Genomic DNA, 22,244 nt, shown 5'->3' on the forward strand with positions numbered 1-22,244 from the left:
TCGGTTCTTAATGGTTATATCGTTCAGTGGACTATAGTCAATACATGGGGCGTAGGGAACCATCTTTCTTACCCACGAAGAAAAACCCGGCCCCCGCTGGTGATGATGACGGCCGAGTGAGTCCGGCTTTCAGGGAGGCGGAGATGTAATTGTTCATGGCTTTCTTCTCGGGTCCGGAGATGGAATAGAGTCTCCCCTTGGGGATCGTGGAGCCGGGAATCAGGTCTATGGCACAGTCGTAGGGACGATGAGGAGGGAGAGACAAGGCTTTAACTTTGTTAAAAACTTCTTTAAGTCGGTGGTAACAGCTCGGGACTGAGGTCAGGTCCGGGTATTCAGGGTCTGTGATAGGGTCAGTGGAAAATAAATTTATCTCGGTCACAGGTTCAATCAAGCAGCGTTTAGTGCATTCCTCCCCCCACTTTCTGATCTGACCACTCTTCCAATCGATGTAAGGGTTATGCAGGAAGAGCCAGGGTTGCCCCAGAATCAAAGAGTGAGAGGTGGAGTGAAACAGATGAAATTGTATTATTTCATGATGATGGCCAATTGACATTTTTATCGGGTTGCTTATGTGGGTAATCATGAAAATGTCTGCTCCGTTAAGGGAGCGTGCCCGAATGGGCCTGGCTAAAGGCTTACAGTCAATATGCAGTTTTTTAGCCAAGTTCCAATCCATAAGGCTTTCGTCAGCTCCTGAATCTACTAATACGTCCATGTCACACTTAGAGTCTAACTGGACTCGGGTAAGCATACGTACAGCAGACTTAGCAATCTGATTAGAACTCACCCTCTGGGTTTTTTTGACTGGGCAGGAGCTGACGAGGTGACCGGTCTCTCCACAATAGAAGCACCTTCCCTCTTGGCGTCTCTTCTGGCGCTCATCTTGAGATAGTCGAGCCCATCCTAGCTGCATGGGTTCTTCATCGACGCGAGTTTGGAGGCTCTCTGGAGGCGTTCAGTGTGACGTCGGCCATTTTGTTTCCTGCAGAGTCGTCTGTCGATCTCGGTCGCTTCGTTTCCCTTCACGGTGTTTTCTGAGTTGAGTACGTCGATTATCTGTACGGATAGCGAGTGCGATGAGTGCATCCAGGCTGGATGGAAGGTCGAGTGGCACCAACAGATCTTGGATATCCGCCGATAGGCCTTTTAAGAAAATGTCGTAAAGGGCGGCGTTGTTCCATCCACTCTCTGCTGCCAGCGTACGGAAGTGAATGGCGTAATCACAAACGGAGTCTCTTCCTTGCTTCAAGGTGCTCAATTCCTGGGCCTTTTCTCTGTTGGAGCAGACAGGGTCAAATGTCTTAGTTAGTGCCGTTTGGAAGCCTGCAATTGTTTCGCATATCGTAGAGTTTCGGCTCCATTCGGCCGACGCCCAAGCTTTGGCCCGTCCGGTCAGGTGGGATATCATGAAGGCAACCTTCGCTCGTTCAGTGGGAAATGCTTGTGGCGTGAACTCGAAATGAATCGAGCAGTCGATTAAGAAAGTTCGGCAAAGTCCCGGCTCGCCGGCGTACTTAGTAGGAGACGCCAGCTTACAGGAAGCCCCTCCAGAAGACGCTGGTACTTCCAGGGAAACAGGAGAAGGCGGAGCCGGAGTGGTGGGGCTTTGTCGACAGAGTTGTCCTATAAGCTCTTGTATCTGGGAGGAGAGTTGTCCCATGTTAGCAGCCATGGCGGTCTGAAACTCCTCCTGGCGGTTCAAACGAGCTTCCTGGGTCCGCAGTATTTCGGAGAGTCGCTCTGCCTCTGCTGAGTCCATTGCTGGCCGAAGTATACTGTCAGGCTGGAGCAGAAAGAAGGACTCAGATGCACAATAGGCAGCAGTATGGTCAAGTTTTATTAATCTGATTCTGTAACTCTCCAGCAAGAATGACAAAGAAATCACTATGAAATACTGTGAGACAAACAAGACATACAACATGAAACACCGAAAAACTGAAAGCGCTCCAACAGGAGGAAACCTACCCTATTCTTGAATATAATCTTAGATATCAAAATTAATCAACAAAAGAAGTCTCCGAAGAGAAAGCGCAAGGCTATGAAAATTATCTACTCTGTCGTAAGAAAATTATTCAACAACAAAAATTCACTCGCAATGAGGAGAAAAGAAAGGCTATCAAAATTCAAACTACAAATCAAATACTAACCAGAAATTACAAACCAAAAATCACTCTTCTCAAGAGGACAAAATACAGATAAATAAAACATGAACAATACTCATCTATTCGTGGGACAAGGCTGTGGATAATGGCTTCTGTAAACGACATAAAGACGAAATACTTCGGCAACGAAGACAGGGGAAGACAGAGACTTTATACACACGAGGGAGGGGAGCACAGGTGGAAACAATCAGGAATTAGGGATGACGTCAGACCGGGGACACAAGAGGAAGGGCAAACGACCTGAAACGAGAGGAGAATTATTTTCAAAATAAAACATGAATTTCACAAGACAGATCCCCAGACAAGACAACCTCACCACGATGTGACACCTATATCAAACACTCTTCAGTCAGATAGAAACAAGTACAGAACTACAAAGGTCTGAGTGGGAGTCTGAGCTGGGAGTCCCCCTTTCTATAGAATACTGGGAAAAGTGTCTTTTGAATATTCATCGTTGTTCAATAAATGCTAGGCATAAACTAATTCAGTTCAAAATTATACATAGATTACATTACTCAAAGCTAAAAGTCAACAAAATGTATCCCAATGTATCAGCATTGTGTAACAAATGCAAGAATCAGGTTGGAACACTTACTCATCAATTTTGGACGTGTCCCAGTCTTCACTCATTCTGGTCTTCAATATTTGATTTTTACTCAAAGGCATTTAAAAGGTTGTGTGAACCCTGCCCCTTGGTGGCCATTCTATGATCAGCGGGGGACTCGACGCAGTACTCTGACGATACAAAGTCTATACACCAGTCCCTATGTTTAGGTGCCATTTTGGCTAAAAGACTTATCTTAAGACACTGGAAGTCAGATAATGTACCTTCAATTGAAATGTGGATGAGGGAGCTCAGTGAGACCCTATGTATGGAGAAACTAACATATAAAAATGCAGGCAGACAGGTAATTTTTGATAAACTATGGGAACCTGTATTGAAATATCTGAAGAACTCGAGAGAGGTTAATGTTACAATATGAATGATTCCAGCTCTGTGATGATACTGACTGTAAGCAGGTCTTTTTCTCTGCCATATGGTATGGAATTTTTTCTGTTGCTGTTGTTTTGCCATAGTACCCAAGCTGTGTAGTAATCTGCCATATTGTCAAATCCAATCTATTTATGTTTGATGATGATGCTGTGTTACTGTTTGTTTGTTTTTGTTTAGTTTTTTTTGTGTGTTTTACATTTTTCCTTTTTTGCATTTCACAAAAAACTATGGTTGCTTTGTGAGAGACATGTATTATATTCAATGTGCATTTGGCAATAAAAAGAATATTTAAAAAAATGCAGCTATATTCTGAAAATGAAAAAGCATTTCTGTTAATCCATTTTAATTTGAATTATGTAACAGATTTGCTTCCATACAAACCATCTGTACGCTTCAAATGAGTAAATCCACAAGACATGTGCTGACAAATTTCAAAGCAGTCTACGGTCTCAGGTCAGCACTTCTGTCCTTTCTTGGCAGAGAGGAATGAAAAGAGAAGAGGAATACAAAAGAGTCAGAGGACAGAGAAAAGAGAAAATTCAGATAAAAAATCAAGGCAGAAGAGCAGGTGGGATGATTACATTAACCCAGAAGCTTGAAAAGAAGAAATGCTCTGATCTGGGGCATTTTTTCACTACTGCTGCTGAGAAAACACTTGCACTTGCATATGCAAAACGCTACAGAAACAGCCTCTCCTACTCATGCAGTATACACACAATTGCAAACTCCATACTGTATACCTATATTCAATGATGACTTGTCTTTTGACCATACAGTCACTGGTTAAAATCTGAGGACACAGGGTAACAAGATTCTATATCATATAGTGAAAACTGTGTTTGTTAAATTAAATTAAACTATTCATGACAGGATGTTGAGGAGAAGTTGAGGAGTCTCACAGCCTGAGGAAAGAAGCTGCTCTATAGTCTGGTTGTTTGGCAGTGGACACTTCTGTATCTCTTGTCAGACTGCAGAAGGTAAACAGACTGTGGTTGGAGTGGGTATTGTCCTTTGGGCTCTGTGAAACATCTCACCTCACCAATATCACTGATGCTCAGTAGATGGGTACAAGTAATGTCCTCTGTCAGTGCATCCATTATTTTTCAGACATGCTTTTATCATAGCAGGTCTGATTGGCTTGCATTAAGGTATTTTTAGTCCCTTGGGGGCAACACAACAAGGTGCTTTAAAGGTGACTTAAACTACACCTAATGACTTCTCCTGGCAAAGACAAGTTGAACTAACTAACTTAGAGAGCTGCACTGCAGTTCATATTGCATAATAATTAACTTCATCAGGCCAGAAAATGTTGTTTCCTTTCCCCATTATTATATATATATTTAATGTGATATAGCCATACTGTAGATGAGGAGAGTTTAAATGAAGTTCATTGCAGCTCAGGCCTTGAACTGCCAACAAATCTTCCCCAAATAGCTGATGCTCACAGAATGCAAATCTATCTAGTGAAGCAGACTGCAGTTAGTGCACGGCACAGAGACTATTAGCTCCGGCTCCCAGTATAACCACCAGCACAATGTACACCACTTATCACACATACACTGCATAGAATTCCAAGGCTAAGTGACCAGCATGCTCTCAGCTTTGAATGACATAAGTACCTGAGCAGCCATGGGTTCTGCACCCAACCCTGAACACAATTATATAGCAGCTGATGGCGATGTAGGCCACTTCCATGATCATCTATCAGACCCAATAGGTAATGTCTATGAACGAACCTGGCTCACCTCATCCAGGACAAAGGTCTCTATTAAGAAATCAATAATACCAACTGAGATGAGGTGACCTCACAAAGCTGAAACATGATGGCTGCTTTTGGTTAGTATCTGTTGTACAGAAGGGGTCGGTCCAGAGGTTGACAGATGCTCAAGGCCGACACAAGCTGAGCTACAGAGTCAGCCATTTCAGCCCTGTGATCTAATCTGTTACCCATCACGCATCCTGCTTCACTAATGAAAAAGCAAAATCTCATCCGGGACAGGCAGCTATGGTAAATGGAATTTTAACCCCAACCCTGCACCCACTTTAACAGAACAAAGCTGCTAGGACAAAAACATGCATGTGCAAAAGAGCCTGGATGATGTACAATCATTGCTAAAGACCCAGGAGCAACAGCAAATTAATATCAACAAGAAGTGAAGATTCACTTCCTATAGATGCTCCTTTCCATCACAGAAACAAATATAGCTGAGCTCAGCTCAGCCGGTGGTTCTGTGTGCCAGGACTTCAAGGAGGATCCATCTTGTCTTCATTATTGTTCTCTTTCAAGCATGAAGCCCAGTGTAGCAAAGTGTCACACCACATTGTAGATTTGGTTTCAGATGAAGAGGGCTCAAAAGGGTCTTTTCTATCATAAACTAAGCGTAACAGCCACAGAACACATGTATTAAATAAATATTGACCTTGTGCAGACTATAATGAAAGGCACTCATGATGATAGAAAGCTCAAAATACCCTCCCATCGATAGACAAATATTGCAGAGGCACTCTTGATCTACAGGCTTGTGAAAATAAGCTACAAAAATGTTGTGTACAATATAATACTGACACTGTGATCCATTCAACTCTATCAATCATTTTTACCTAAAAACTATGGGTGTACCAATAAGGGTTTTTTTTTACCCAGATCTTGATCCGAGTCATCCTTTAATATTTAGTAAATTCAATTACCAAGTCCCTATCCCATACATAGGATACTTAATTAAATAAATTTTACAATTTTCGCAGGAGTTAAATGAGGAGTTGCCTAAATGGCCAACTGAGTTGCCATCCTTGCTTGTGAACAACTGAGCCTTTCGAGGATGCCCCTGTTACCAATGAACCTGTACACCTGTGGAATGTTCCAAACAGGTGTTTTTGGAGAATTCCACAACTTTCACAGTCTGTCCCTGACCTAACTTGTTTGAAACATATTTCTGGCATCACATTCTGAACAAGCACATAGTTACAATCATCAAATGGATTAGCAAATGATCAAATTCTGCTTCATTTATGTTTTACACAGCATACCAACGTTCTGATAACCGGGGATGTTACATCACTATACATCTAAAACGTAACTGAACAGTGAACACATGAGCATCAAATTCAAGGATGTGATCATCAAGGCTATATTAATTGAACTGTCTTGTCATTTTTGCTGAACCAACAGTTAAAACAAAATTTCCTGCGCTTGATATGATCCTTGGGTTAAACTGTAATGATCACTCCTATTGTCACAGAGTTCCTCTACTGTTACGTGTTGATGAGGCAACATGGTTTTCATACTTGTTTACTTACATCTCTTTAAACACTAAAACTGAATGAGCCCAAGTAAGATCCATTACTTAACTGCTACGCCACTGAATTACAATGAAAGTATGAGGGAAAGTTTCTTTTGTCTTCCACAGAGTCTCAACGTCACCTTGTCAAGTTCAGATGGGATGTTCCCCACCCGCAGCTGAACCAAAGTCCTCACTTAGTCTTCCATACTGCACCAGAAGCCTCACTGTTTGATACCCTGAGGTTCTTCACTATCTGTTACTAGCAGTCTGTTTCTTAGCTTAAATCTGGCATTTGAAGCTGGACAGGGCTCCCAGCAGGGACAAACTGACTCTCTTTTCTCTCAGCCTTAATGACAAAAACTCTAGCATATTGATAAAACAGACTGTGGTGACATTATGGTACCCAGTTTCAACAGAGTTGTTTGGACGTTTTAGAGAATAGGCAGCTAAAGAAGATGAGAGGCTGAATAAGCTTAAAGTCTTCCTTTCATGAACCTCTGTGTCTGTCTCCTCAGGGTTTTTTCCGCCGAAGCATCCAGAAGAACATGGTGTATACATGTCACCGGGACAAGAACTGCATTATCAACAAGGTGACAAGGAACCGCTGTCAGTACTGCCGTCTGCAGAAGTGCTTCGGAGTAGGAATGTCCAAAGAGTGTGAGTTTCAGACCCAATTTAAATGTTGTGCTGATTTAGGATTAAATTAAATATTGTCATGGAGGAGTTGACTAACAACTGACCATTGCTTTTTCAGATGACTACATTTAATTTGAAGTACAAACATAAATTAAAACTTCAAGCAGTGATGAACGGGCCCTCGCATCCCTTCATGTATCAGGGGGGTGCTGTTTTAATTATGGCAGACTTCCACTGATTTCTGCAACTCTCAAAATAATTTCATGAAGTTTGGTTCAGAAACTAATTTATAATAAGTCTTCTGACAATGTGAACAAATCTGCTGGATCAATTATATACATACAGTAATTTGAACAATCAGACTTTGGGTGTAGCATGCAAGCGTGCTAGATGGTTTCCTTGCAGCTCCCACTGAAATTTATTTTATTGGTGCTTTTGCAAACTTTTACCAAGTTATCTTGATCCCAAAGTTGTAAGAGAGTTGAGAGACCGGAAATATGCCAGAAATGAGACAGAAGACTAAAGATGCGTACTCCTCCAGGGCTAATTCCAATTCTACGGCTAAGCTAGCACCCCCCACCTACACGTATGGATGCCGCTTCTGTCCGTCAAGCCACCATCGACAAACTTAGGAACGAAAACCTTATGTCATTTGCAAACTTTCAGAAAGAGTGTGGTGCAGTTATTGTGGTGCAGCTCTGCAGCGGATGGTTGATGTTCAAGGGAAAAAGATGTGGAGAATTCTCTATCCGACCCTTGTGACCAACTCGGGGGGCTAATAAAGGAAAACGAGGCCATGAAGAAACAACTTAACTACTTGAGTAATTACACATGATCATCATTGATCGCATCCACCAAACACACCCAAACCGCCAGCTGAGGCCAAGCCAACACCACTTCTGATTCAGATGCACAGCTACAGAGTACACAAATTGGTGCTGCATCTTGCCAGCCACCACAAGGGGCTGATTGTGTACTGAGACAAGTGGATTCACTTTTCTCCAATGTCAGCCCAGAGGTCAGAACTGGCTCTGGGCATAGGCAGTATAGGCAAATGCTAGGGGCGCTGTCATCCGCTGGGGGAGGAAAATGGGGAGAAGAAAAATAGTAATAATAATAATAAAAAAATTAAAAAATACAGTTTTTTTACCAGTGCCATTACTACTAATATTTCAAAATATTATATAAGCCCACAGCAACATAACTTCATAGCAAAGACTATTAAATAACGGAGGGGCCTTTTTTTCTGGGTTCCTGACTTGTTGCACTGTACCTGCCCTCTGTGACGGGGGCAAGTAGAGAGGCGAGCTGCCTGAATCTGACCAGACCGAGACCCCAAGACCAAGAGAGAGATTTACTGATACTGTAGCGGAATTACAGTGTCCCAAAGACTGAGGCCATCCGGCACCCAGTGAAGGAAAAGAAGGAAAGAAGAGGAAGACGTGAAGAAGATACAGGTACAGTAACGTCAATGTGATGAAGTGAATGAAATGAATAGTTTAATGATCGTAGTTACCGTTGTTGGAGCAGAGTGTTAGCTTGCTAGCTTACTTTGTTAGATAGCAGCATTGTTTAATAATCAATAAATAGCTGAGTCGACGTGTGTTAATGTTACTCCATCTTAAATTCATCAGGGACATTTGTAAAGTTAACGCTAGGCCTGTTCAGGTATTATTTCACCTGTTGGCTGTGTTTTCCTGCATCTATGTCAGTTAAAATGCTTTTACTTTTCCATACCTTTTATAAGTAATAGGGTAGTTGTAAGCCTTTGGTTTATTGTGTCACAGTTTATGTTTGTTAAAGTTTACATCAGTGTTAATGTGCACTTAAAGTGTATTTCTGTTAATACTCCAAACCTTAGCTTTCCCATATCATTCACAGGTGAAATATATATATGCACTCCACTTGCACTCTGGTTTGACTGAATCGCAATGCAATGATAATAAAGTTGAATGAATCTCATCACATTTTCATCATCAGTCCATAATAGTCTTATGTATGGCACACATCAAACATCTATTTTTTTGTTTGTATTTCTATTAAAATATAACATGCAGTGGTCACATACACTTCTCTTCTATCTTCAGATGCACTTTTAAAATATTTCACCACCACCCCAGTGATACAGCATCAGGTGCTCCTGTCCCTCTACCTCAGCACAGCAGAGTGACACATCATCAGGACTAAAGGCTGCACCAATAGACCCTGCTGACTGGCCATCTCCTCTAACTGACTACGTAGGACCATTTCAAATAAAAAGCAGTTACACATTTCCCAAAAACAAAGATGGGAGAGTGTCAACATGACTTTTGTAAAAGAGTCTTGTTGAAAAGAGTCAATGCTGGAAAAAGGATAGCCAGGAGCACAAAACCCACATGGCAACATGGAGGGAGTTGGAGGTCATTTTGCAAAGCGGCTGACAATAGATAAGCGAGAGATGCCACTCCGAGGCTGATGCCTTATTTATATTGTATTTTTATCACTTGTTTCTTTCTTCAGTTTTTATTTGGTGAGATATTTTTGACTTAAAAGAAATAAAATCTTGAATACATGCATGCAGTTTCTGTGTGAGTGTATGAACATTGATTGTGAAATTGACTGCAATGCAAGGGGCGCCAGCTAAGAGCTTGTCTAGGGCATCAAATTACTCAGGGCCAGCACTGACAGAGGTGGCCTGGCTCCGCTCTACATTTACCGGTGTGAAACACAGAATTCACCAGGCTAACGTCACTTTTCATCTCTACCATCCCCCCAATTGGTTTTCATGTTGGACAGCCAGAAGGTGAGCTTCACCGAGCCATCGGAGGCTCTCAGCTTCATTAACCATCATGCACCAGCAACCTCCGGTGATTCCACCAGCGCAGGTGACACTTGACTTGACTTTTCAGTAGCAGTGAGCTAACATGGCTTAACCAACCATCCAGATGGCGTTTTGTGACACATGACTGTTGTGTATGCTTAAAACATGTATAAGCTTCCTGTTGTACTTCCACCGCAATCGGTCTGCACAAATAGCTGTCATTGGGTTATTTCCCTTCAATGACTTGGGTTGGCCATGTTACTGTTTGTTAAAAGTGACCCACTCGGCGTTAACTATTGAGAGTGTATGTTGGACTATATTGCGGTGGCACATTTAACCTTTTAATCTTAATTGCCACCTGCTTTCATGTATGCAGTTCTGCACACAGTTCTTTTCGTTTTGATACTGGTAAGATGATGTCACTTTCTTCAACTCAGATGAGCTTGAACTTAGTGCGATGTTTTTCCCTCCTCCTTTTTCTTTGTTTTTTTAACAGACTCGGATGTCCCTGTCAGGCTTGACAAGAGAGAGAGGATTCAGACGCAGAATAGCAGCAGTAATGTCAAGTTTTATTTTACTGATTGCAACTCGTTAGCGTGAATGACAAATAAATCAGCTATGAAACTCTTGGAATACACAAAGGACACACAAGATTGCGAACTGCCGACAGTCTCTTCGCCTTGTACACCTGACCTCCCTCATTGACCTCGGGTGGTGGTGGGGATGTGGTGGTTGGCACCATCTTGCTTTCTTTGGCCGGTTTGACTTGGCTTACATGGAATGTCGGATGAACTCTTAAGGACCGGGGCAGATGTAGTCGAACGGCCGCAGGACCCACAATCTTGGTGATGGGGAAAGGACCCACAAACCGAGGAGCCAATTTTTTGGAAGGAACTTTGAGATTTAAATCTTTGGCTAAAAGTCATACTCTCTGGCCTTGTTAGTAATTAGGAGCAGGACCTCGTTTTCGATCGGCCATTCTTTTAACTCAATCTCCCTGCCGAATCAGCACCTGTCGGGCGGCGGCCCAGAGGCGTCGGCAACGTCAAACCATGGCATAGGCTGAAGGAACCGACACTTCCATTTCATTGTCTGGAAACAATGGGGGTTCATAACCGAGGGCACAATGAAATGGAGATAGGCCAGTAGCAGAGGTGGGTAATGAATTGTGCGCATACTCAACCCAGACCAGCTCCATGTTGAGGGGTTCTGATGCACCACACATCGGAGGCTGGTTTCCAGTTGTTGATTGAGGCGTTCGGTCTGGCCATTAGCTTCAGGATGGTAACCCGATGTCAGGCTGGCTCTGGCTCTGATGAGCCTGCAGAATTCCTTCCAGAAACTGGATACAACCTGGGGCCCCCAGTCTGAAACAATGTCTTTGGGGAAACCGTGAACTCGGAAAACATTGTTCATCATTACCTCCGCTGTTTCCTTGGCGGTAGGTAGCTTGGGGAGGGCGATGAATTTCGCCATCTTGGAGAACCTGTTGACCACTGTGAATACGGTGGTATTTCCTTGTGAGACCGGGAGCCCTGTGACGAAGTCCAAGGAAATGTCTGACCATGGTCTGGAAGGGATGGGAAGTGGTTGAAGCAATCCTGTGCGAGCCTGAGAAGACATCTCGTTGCGTGCGCAGACCAAACAAGCCTCGATGTACTCCCCGACCTCCGATTCCATGGCGGGCCACCAGAACCTCCGGGAGATCACATACATAGTTCTCTTGACTCCGGGATGGCAGGAAAGCAGCGAGGTGTGAGCCCAATGGATTACCTGTGGCCATAACTCAGCGGGGACGAACAGACGGTTGTTGGGACAGCCACTAGGTGATGGAGCTCCACCATTAGCTTGCTTAACCTCCTTTTCTATAGGCCAAGTAACCACTCCAACCACACGATTTAGTGGAAGGATAGCCTGGCGAGAGTTGAGCTGTTTGGCTTTTCTGATAAATTCTAGGTTTTTATGATCGGTCCAGACAATGAATGGTTGTTCGGCCCCCTCCAACCAATGCCTCCATTCTTCTAGTGCTACCTTTACCGCTAGAAGCTCTCTGTTGCCGACGTCATAGTTGCGTTCTGCTGGGGACAGCCTCCTCGACAGGAACGCACACGGATGCATCTTGTCGTCTTTTTCAGAGCGCTGAGAGAGGACGGCTCCTACCCCGTCATTGGAGGCGTCTACTTCCACCATGAATTGACGCTGAGGGTCCGGCAAGGTGAGGATGGGGGCCGTGGTAAATCGAAGCTTGAGTTCTTGAAATGCCTTTTCAGCCTCAGGGAACCAGCGAAACGAAACCTGGGTGGAAGTGAGAGCATGGAGAGGAGCCACTATTGTGCTGAAGCCCCTGACAAACCGCCTGTAAAAGTTCGCAAATCCTAAGAACTGCTGAACCTTTTTGCGGCTGTCGGGAGTGGGCCATTCTGCCACAGCACTAACTTTAGCCGGATCCATCTGAACCCTTCCAGGGGCTACAATGAAGCCCAGGAAGGAGACAGTATCGGCATGGAAAACACTTTTTTTGGCTTTGACATATAAATGATTGTCCAATAGTCTCTTAAAAACCTGGGTGACTTGATCCTGGTGTGTTGCCAGGTCAGGAGAGTATAATAGAATGTCATCCAGGTAGACATACACGAACTGGTCTATGAAGTCTCTCAGGATGTCATCGATCATGGCCTGAAAGACAGCAGGAGCATTAGTTAACCAAAAGGCATTACACAGTACTCATAGTGTCCACTAGGGGTGTTGAAGCCGGTCTTCCACTCGTCCCCCTCTCTAATGCAGACCAGATGATAGGCATTCCTAAGATCAAGTTTGGTAAAAATCTTTGCCTGTTGAAGTTGGTCGAACACCGAGGTCATGAGTGGGAGTGGATATCGGTTCTTGATCGTTATGTCGTTCAGTGGGCTGTAGTCGATGCAGGGACGTAGGGAACCGTCCTTCTTTCCCACGAAGAAGAAACTGGCTCCAGCAGGTGACGATGATGGACGAATGAGCCCCGCCTTCAGGGAGGCGGAGATGTAATCATTCATGGCTTTTCGTTCTGGGCCCGAAATGGAATAAAGACGTCCTTTGGGAATGGTGGACCCCGGAATTAGGTCAATGGCGCAATCGTAAGGGCGGTGTGGAGAAAGAGACAAAGCTTTAGACTTGTTAAAAACTTCTTTGAGGGGGTGATAATATGGCGGAACCGTGGTCAGGTCCGGGTAATCGGGATCTGCGACAGGATTAGCTGAGAACAGGTTAAAATCAGCAACTCGTTCCAAATGACATCTTTTCATGCACTCTTCTCCCCACCCTCTGATCTGACCGTTCTTCCAGTTAATATACGGATTGTGTTCATAAAGCCACGGTTGTCCCAGAATCAGCGAGTGTGACAAGGAAGTGAAAAGGTGAAACTGAATCATTTCGTGATGTTCCCCAACTGACATTTTAACTGGTCTGGTTACATGAGTGATGGAAAAGATTTCTTTGCCGTTGAGTGAACAAGCTTGAATGGGTCTGGCCAGTGGTTTGCTCTCAATTTGTAATTTCTTCGCCAGACCCCAGTCCATTAGGCTCTCGTCAGCTCCGGAATCAATCAATACGTTCATGACATGAAGTGAGTTCAATGTGACTCGAGTGAGGGTGCGAAAGTCAGTCTTAGCGACCTGATTAGGACTCACCGCTGGCGTTTTCTTAGTAGGACAGGAGCTGACAAGGTCTACCTAGCTGCATGGGTTCTTCTTCGTGTGCGGGTGGTCGGCTGGGAGGTTTCTCCAATGTAGTTGAAGGGGATGTCCGCCATCTTGGGTCCGGCGCGGAAATCGCTCCCCCTCGTACTCCTTGTTTCGGCTCGCGCTGTCGTTTGAGCTGACTCCATCGGTTGTCGGTTCGGATGGCGAGAGCAATGAGGGTGTCCAGGGGTACGAGCAGGTCTTGAATATCGGGTGACAGTCCTTTCAGAAAAATGTTGTATAGAGCGGTGTTATTCCACCCACTCTCGGTGGCCAGTGTGCGGAAGTGGATAGTGTAGTCACACACGGAGTCTTTGCCCTGTTTCAATGTAATGAATTTTCAATTCGTGGGCTTTCTCTCGGCTGGCGCTTACGGGATCAAATGTTTTGGTTAATGCAGCTTGGAAACCCGCTATGGTGTCACACACCGCGGATCCTCGGATCCTCGGATCCTCGGCTCCATTCGGTGGACGCCCAAGCTTTGGCCCAACCTGCTAGATGGGAAATGGTGAAGGCTGAGGCATGAGCTCAAAATGAATTGAGCAGTCGATCAGGAACGTCTTGCATAACCCGGGTTCTCCATGATACGGAACTGGTGGCGCCAGCTTACATGAGGCTCCTCCGGAGTGGGTATTTGTTTCCGGGGAAGTGGTAGTAGGCGGAGTTGGCGCTGCAGGGCTTGGTCGACAGAGCTGACCCAGAAGTTCTTGTAGTTGGGAGGATAGTTGACTCATGTTGGCGGCCATGGGGGTCTGGAACTCCTCCTGGCGGTTCAGGCGGGCCTCTTGGGTTCGCAGTACCTCAGAGAGTCGCTCTGCTTCTGCTGAGTCCATGTCTGGCAGAAGTATACTGTCAGGCTTGACAAGAGAGAGAGGACTCAGACGCAGAATAGCAGCAGTAATGTCAAGTTTTATTTTACTGATTGCAACTTGTTAGCGTGAATGACAAATAAATCAGATATGAAACTCTTGGAATACACAAAGGACAACATTCAGAACCAAAAACGCTATACTATCTGGAAATCTTATCTATAAAACTTAAGCTAGAAAACAAAATCGCTCTGAAGAGGACAAAATACAGGCTATGAAAAATTCTACTCTGAGACTATGAAAAAATACAACAAAAGGCGCTCCACAAGGAGGAAAACAAAATGAAAAAAACAAAAATCAACTTGAGAAAACCAAAATACTAACCAGAAAAATACAACTCAAAATCACTCACCTAAGGAGGAACAACACAGAAAATGAAACATGAACAATACTTAGCTTGGGAACAAATGGCAAGACTGTGATTCAGGGCCTCAATATACGACAAAGGACGAAATACTTCTGCGACGCAGACAGGGAAAGACAAGGAGTATATACACATGGGGGAGGTGAACACAGGTGAAAACAATCAATAACAATCATGGATCCGGGATGACATCAGACCAGGGACACAAGAGGAAGGGCAAGTGACCTGAAACGAGAGGAGAGTTACTTTTCAAAATAAAACATGAATTTCACAAGACAAAACAACAAGACAGGACATCCCTCACCGCGATGTGACAGTCCCTAGTTAAAGAGACTGCAAGTCGAGCTGTCTTGGTTTCATGTTAATGTGGACTCTCTTTGTGGTACTGTCACGTATGTGTATGTGAGAGGGGGAAAAGAGGAGAAATGGAGTGGGGAGGGGGAGGGAGGGGGAAAAAAGCTTATCTGTGATTGGCAGCTATAAGTTAAATGCATTTTACTTTTATTGGCTCATGCTGGGAGAAGTGTTTTTATTTATCTTATTTTTTTGCAAGTGTTTTTTTTTCTCTTTTCTTTGCCACCGGTTTAGTCAGGTTTTTTTGGGTTTGATTCTCCTTATATCTGTTTTTTCACTTTGTTATTTTTATTTTTTTTCCTTTTTCTTTTATGTTCCTTGTAGTTGTGTCTCTGTCCACCCCTCCCCACCCGGTCCCACCCCACAGGTACAGTTGCCGCTGCTTCCTCACCTTGGTGAATGGTATTTATACCAACAATCACTCTCTCTAGGAAATTACAAACAAATCTGGTGAGCTGGAACATAAACGGTCCAAACAATCCTGTGAAAACAAAGCACTTGACTATCTTGAACACCTGGAAACAGGCACTACTTTTTTGCAAGAAACACATCTTCATACATTACACCACTTTAGGATCAGAAAGGGGGTGGGTGGAGAATGTTTCACTCTAACTTTCATTCTAAAAGCAGAGGTACTGCAATCCTTATCCATGAAGATGTTCTTTTTGCCATATCAAGCTCCATTTCTGACCCTTATGGTAATTATGTGATGGTCTTTGGCATCCTGTATGCTACAGACCTTGCACTGGTTGTCATCTATGCTAGTTCTAGACCCTGCCCATCATGGCTCATCCAATAAACCATATCCTGTCTCTAAATCATCAAAGGTAGTTAAATCATTCTTGGAGACCTACTATTAAGTGGACCCTTGGCGTTTCAAATTCCCTAACTCCATATCCTCCTCTCTCTTTTCTTCTGTACATAATTAATTTTCATGGATTGATCATTTCTTTATTGATGCTATTTTACTTCAATTAGATTCAATTAGAGCTTGTGAATATCAAGATACTGTTGTTTCGGACCACTCATCACTCAAACTTGAGCTTGCTTTACAGGAAAGACCCCCAAACAGGTCGTAGCACTTAAACCCTCTTCTCTTCTCCAACCCTGAGTTTGTCACCTGGGTCTCAAACCAAATTGACACATTTCTTTTGACTAATCCTGTGGCTGATACTTATTCATCCATCCACTGCGGAGCTTTGAAGGCTTTTCTGTGAGGACAGATAATTTTGTATTCATCCCATGTAAATAAGCTTTGGAAAAGTAGAATCTCTGACCTCACTTCCTCCATTCTCCGACTAGATCAGCAATATGTAGTAAACCCTACTCCTGAGCCCCTAAAGATGGGATCGCCTTACAAACAGAGTTTGACCTCTTAACAACTCAGCGCGCAGAGGAATCACTACTTAAATCCCGCCAAGCAAACACCCTCCCCATTCATTTCTTGGACCAGGCTTTTATATGCATTACCCATGGCTTCTGTACTTAGTAATTATCAAGTGTCCGACTATTTCCATCGAGGTAGAGGCACAAAACAGGGGTGTCCTTTAAGTCTGCTCTTGTTTTTGATTACTATTGAGCCTCTTGCCATAGCTTTGAGACAGAATGATAGGATAGAGGGAATTACTGTATTTGGGGCGGTCAGGCGCATAAGATTTCCCTCTTTGCGATGACCTCCTTCTTTTTCTCTCTAACCATGATACCACTCTCCCTCACATCTGATCTCTTCTCAGTTCTTTCGGGGCCATCTCAGGGCACAAACTTAATTTGCATAAGAGCAAATATTTTCCCATAACACCCCTTGGCCAATTGACATACCATTTAAGATTGTAAAGGACTCATTTAAATATCTTGGTGTGACTATCTCTCAGACATACTCAAAATGATTTCAGACTAATTTTGCTCCTCCTCTTGAGTGCAGTAAAGCTGACTTTGCACAATGGTTCAGTCCTTCCTCTTTCTTTGATTGGCAAACTTAATTCTGTGAAGATGAACATTCTCCCTAAATTTATTTATTCATTTTAATGTCTCCTCATTTTTATTACTCGCTCATTCTTTAAAACTTTACAACTACTTATTTCTGACTTTATCTTGGGGGGTAAACATGCACGTACACATAAAGAGTTCCTTGAGAGACCTAAGCAGCTTGGCAGCCTTTCTGCCTCTAATTTCTAACTATACTACTGGGCGTCGAACTTGACCAACATGTGTTTCTGGCTTTTATCATCTGCCCATGTAAACTGTCCAGCGTGGGTCAATATCGAGGCCTCCTTTAGCCATCCGTACTCCCTCTCTTGCTCTCTAAGGGGCATTGCTCCTGCTCCCAGTTTCAATCCCCAGACATAATGTTGTTGTGTGGCATTCTCTAAGAATTCTGAAACTGTGGTGTTTTTGCCAGTTTCACACAACTTAAAGAAACATTTGATCTGCAATGGTCTCCTTTTTTTCAGTTTCAGTTTTCACTTTTTTCACTTTTTTCAGGGATTTTATTAGCAAGATTTTCCCTCTCTCCCACCTTAAACTCATCTTGATCATATTATTGACATGCTTTTACACTCTCAAAGGGGGAGGCTGGCCAGAGTTTATGAATATATAATTTCAATTAATATGCCCTCTTTAAGTATTACAAATGTGTGTATGTGTCTCATTGTCCCTTTTTTGTTTGTCTCTTTTCTTTTTTCTGTTGTACTTCTATTTCAATTTAATTTTTTTCTGTTTTTCTCAGATGGTTATTTTATTCTACTTGCATTGATTGGTATATTTTCATTCGATATAATCTTGGTATTGTTGTTACCCTTGTATTTATTGATTTTTATTTATTTATCTTTTGATGTATTGGATTAAATCCGTTGTGTCCCGACAGTTGTTATAAACATGCATTAAAGGAAAATTCCATAAAAATAATTTTGAAAGTGATTTGAACAATCAATGTTGTTGATTACAGAAAGTTGTGTGACTCAAGTGTTCTTTGTAGCATGGCCTTTTAACTTCCTCTGAGATAGATAAGATAAGATAAGATAAGATAAGATAAGATGTTCCTTTATTGATCCCCATTGGGAGAAATTCACAGGTCACTGTAGCTCAGCGGGTACAGCAGGTTGGCTAGTGATCGGAAGGTCGCCGGTTCAAATTTGGGCTGGGCTGAGCTGCATGTCGAAGTGTCCATGAGCAAGACACTGAACATCCAGAGTGCTCATCAGTGAGGGCCCTGTGATGAGCTGGCGACTTGTCCAGGGAGTACCCTGCCCTCACCCAGAGGTGGCATTGGCTCCAGCAGCTACACCCCCATGGGGGTGGGGGGTACCATGAAAAGCGATAAAGGGATAGGGGTTACAGACAATTATTATGTTCTTTTCACTGAAAGATGCAGTATATTGTTAGCAAAAATAGCCTGTAAACTCACTCATAATGAATATACAGTAGTCTGCATATCATATGGTAGAATGTAGAGTTAAAGAAAGGTGACCAATTAATATGTGTGGGCAAACACTGTATCTGTCGAATAAGATCTTATCTTGTCACCAGCTGTAATGTATTATCATTGTAATGGCTTTATTGTTATCAGTATAATGTGGAGATGATCAATTATCTCAGTTTGAGCTGCTCAGCAGCTTTGATCTGAATATTGTTTATTCCTATACTGTAGGTGTTCCAGCCTATAACAGGGCAACAAAGCTTTTTAGCATCATTCATAAAGCTTAAGAACATCTGAGAATTTATTTAAAACAAAAAAGATAAAAACAAAACAAAAAAAAGATGCAGTACCTCAATCCACAATAACATATATGTTACTTTTGACTATGATACCAGTTTTCAGATACTCTTTTCACAAAACCCAGCGACTTCACAGCTGTCAGTGCCCTAACATCCCCCTGCTCCACTGTCATGCATAGGAAAGTTTGCATTTCACAGGTTACTGGCATCCTTTGATTGCATCAGCATTTATAGCACAGGTCCACTTCATGCTCTGTTAGGCCCAGGGGGCGATGATTCCCTTCTGTTATGCTGTTTCACACCTCGGCAGAGGAGTCACGGAAGATGATTTCTTGATATCCTCAAGCTAAATTCCCCTACAGGGCCTCTGATGAGAATGGGGGAAATTCCCTTTTTTCTTATTGACTCCAATAAGCCCATTCCGACAGCAGCCACAGTTAGCATCAGTATGAGATTATGCTTATAATTTAGCAATATGCTGCTGCTCATTTGAGTTTGAATTTGACAGGTTTCTTATTCTTACATATTGCATCTTTAAGTTGTAATTTTGGAATGGTCAGCTTACTTGTCATGATTCTTATCCATTGCAAATAAATATTCAGAAAAAAAGTACCTTGTATAGTAGATGTTGTTATAGTGGTAATGTTTGAATCTTATTCTGATGTGGTGCAGGAAGTAACATCATTGTCACCAAAATCATTGTTCAATAAATGTACATTATTTGTTATTCCAGCACATTTGAGCACTTGGGTTGGGATTTTTATTTTTTTGCCATTTGTCATCATTCCAACTGTACTGATAATAGTGGTAGCTTATAGCTAGCAAGGAAAGCAACAATCTTGCTTGTAGTTCAGTTTTTCATAAACATACCAGAAGGCCCATTCCAAAATTGGAGGACATTTTACATCCCACCCATGAAATTTCAGATAACAAAAAACAAAATACAAAATCATGCAGTCGTTGTGAAACTTTTACTTTTCCAGAGACCAACTCTAAAAAAAACTGGGAGAAAAAACATTTGAAAATATTTTTTAAAATACCAAAAACATTTGGAGTACCTCCTTATATGCTATTTTTCTCTTTGAACTCCAATGAAAACTGTCAAAATTGCATTTACATCTACTTTTTTGTATTGTTTTGTTCATAGATGTCTCTTGTAGATGGGGAAACATCATTTTGATTTTGATCTTTCCGTTCAAAGCTGAACATGAAGTGGAATGTTTAAAGGAGTTGAAAAGGCAGAAAGATGAACATCTGAAAAGGCTAAAAAGGTGTAGAGCAAGAGGGCAGAAAGAGGTTAAAAATGTGAAAAAAGACTGGAACGGTGGAAAGTTAAAAGCAGAAAGAACTTAAAAAGGTGAAAAAACACTGAATCGGTTGAAAGTTAAAGGCAGAAAGAGCTTTAAATGGCTGCATCATCTATGTAAAGTAAAAGATGTTGGATTCAAATCCAGCTGAAGAGAATTCTTTCTCCAGTGTTCCAGCTGCTCTCCAATCAAGTGATTGTGTCACTCACTCTAGCTGATGCAATACACACGCATTCTACAGATACATACGCTGGAGAAGTAAGAGACAGAGATGAAAATGTCCCCATAAGAATGAATGGGAAAATGCCTCACAAACCCCTGCAATTTTAGAAAAAAGATTAATAGTTAGGGTCAAAACATCTATATGGTGAGTGAGAGGAGATATTGCTGAACTCGGTCATCTGGTTTTTATTTCTGGAAAGTGAGAAATGAGGGCACAAACGCGAGAGACAAATCAGGTACCATCTGCTGTCCTCTAGAACTTTAGGCTCAAAATTAATATTGGGGCTTAAGGGCCACTGTTTCACTTTTTGTCACTCCAGGGCTTCCACATCCAAAACTGTAACTCGTACATCTAAAATGAGACTATCATCTGAAAGTTTTCCTCCATTTCTATGTATACATTGTCTATGTTGAGTAAAAGGTTTGGGATCTAAATCAAGCTGAAGAGAATTTCTCACTTTTGGAGCTGCTCTACACTCTGGGGTGCAGCAGTTGATGATGTCACGCACTCTAGCTCACGCACTACACACCCATTATAAAGTCAGAAGACGGGCTAAAAGTTCTTCAAACTAAAACTGTGATTAGTTCAAAACCGTACAATATTTTTAAAAACTGAATACAAGCCCAATATTTGAAGGTTGGGAATGGTGTCTCTAGCTCAAAGCATGAGGGAGAAGAAGAGGTTGAAAGCCGAGGATTTTTGAAGAGGATTTGAAGCTTTTCCCATTTGCGGCAATGTTAAATTGTTTTCATAAAAAGCTGAATTCATGAAAAAGTTGTAAAGCTGAAAAGCAGAAAAGCAGAATAGCGAAAGAGCTTAAAAAGCTGAACGTTTTAATTGCTGAATGGTTTCAATAGATGAACGTTTGCTGAAGTTGAGAATGAATTTTGAAAAAATCCCCATAAGGATGAATGGGCAATTTTGCATAAAAAACTTAATATTTCCAAAATTATGAAAGGTAGAAGAAAGAAAAATAGAAGCTCACATTTCCTTAAAAAGCTGCACATTTTGATACTTGAATGGTTTCAATAGCTCAAGAACTGTAGGAGAAGAAGCGTGCCGAAAAACGTACGGAAGAAGAATAAAAACTTTAAAACAATAGTTTTTTTTAAATTCCAGAAGAACATGCCTTCAGCATTCACACTAATGAATGCCTTCAGCATTCACACTAATGATTGTCTAACTCTGCAGTTCCCATCAGTTCTGTGTCTTTTAGCTGATTGTTTCGGTTCAGTCTCACTGGTTGGACAAAGTTTATAACTATCTGGTGTCACGACCAGGAAAACCACAACAATAGATTGTGTTGTGTCGTGCTATTGGGTCCAGAGTAGTACAGGGAAACAGTCTTTACTAGAAAGCAGGTTCGGTACATGGGAAGTCCAGCAGGGGTGGCAAATATAACAGACAGGGATCAGGCAGAGGCAGAAAGTCATACACAGGTAGTCAGTCGGCGAAGGCAAACAAATCTGGCAGGGATAGGCAGATGCAAGGTCGAGGGAAACACAGGCTGAATTAAAAACCAGGAATCACAAGTAGACGCTAGGAACAAAAAGGCTGGGATGTTTCTGCACAGGGACAAGAAGACAAACTGGCAAAGGACAGGGGAAACACAGGGACGATATACACAAACATGATCACACAAAAGCACCAGGTGAAGGTGATCAGGGCGGAGACAGACAATCAGGGAGGAGGACGAAACCACACATGCAGGGGAGAGAGATCTGGAACGAGAGCAGAGGTGAAACACAAAGCAAGAACAGGAACAAAACAATAACATGGACCCAGACATGACAGTACCTCTCCTCTAGGGACGGCACCTGA

The 22,244-nt window shown here is 42.5% G+C and overlaps 1 protein-coding gene across 3 annotated transcripts in view; it reads left to right on the forward strand.

The window, feature by feature from the left end:
- Positions 1-22,244, forward strand: part of LOC119017139 (retinoic acid receptor beta-like) — a 246,919-nt gene that overhangs the window by 144,397 nt on the left and 80,278 nt on the right. For all 3 annotated transcript variants that reach the window (XM_037093589.1, XM_037093590.1, XM_037093591.1), the window contains exon 3: positions 6,956-7,097. In XM_037093589.1, the coding sequence (XP_036949484.1) occupies positions 6,956-7,097 (142 nt within the window). The remainder of the gene's footprint in view (positions 1-6,955; positions 7,098-22,244) is intronic.

The sequence above is a fragment of the Acanthopagrus latus genome, chromosome 3, assembly GCF_904848185.1.
Source record: "Acanthopagrus latus isolate v.2019 chromosome 3, fAcaLat1.1, whole genome shotgun sequence".
Taxonomy (NCBI): Eukaryota; Metazoa; Chordata; class Actinopteri; order Spariformes; family Sparidae; genus Acanthopagrus; species Acanthopagrus latus.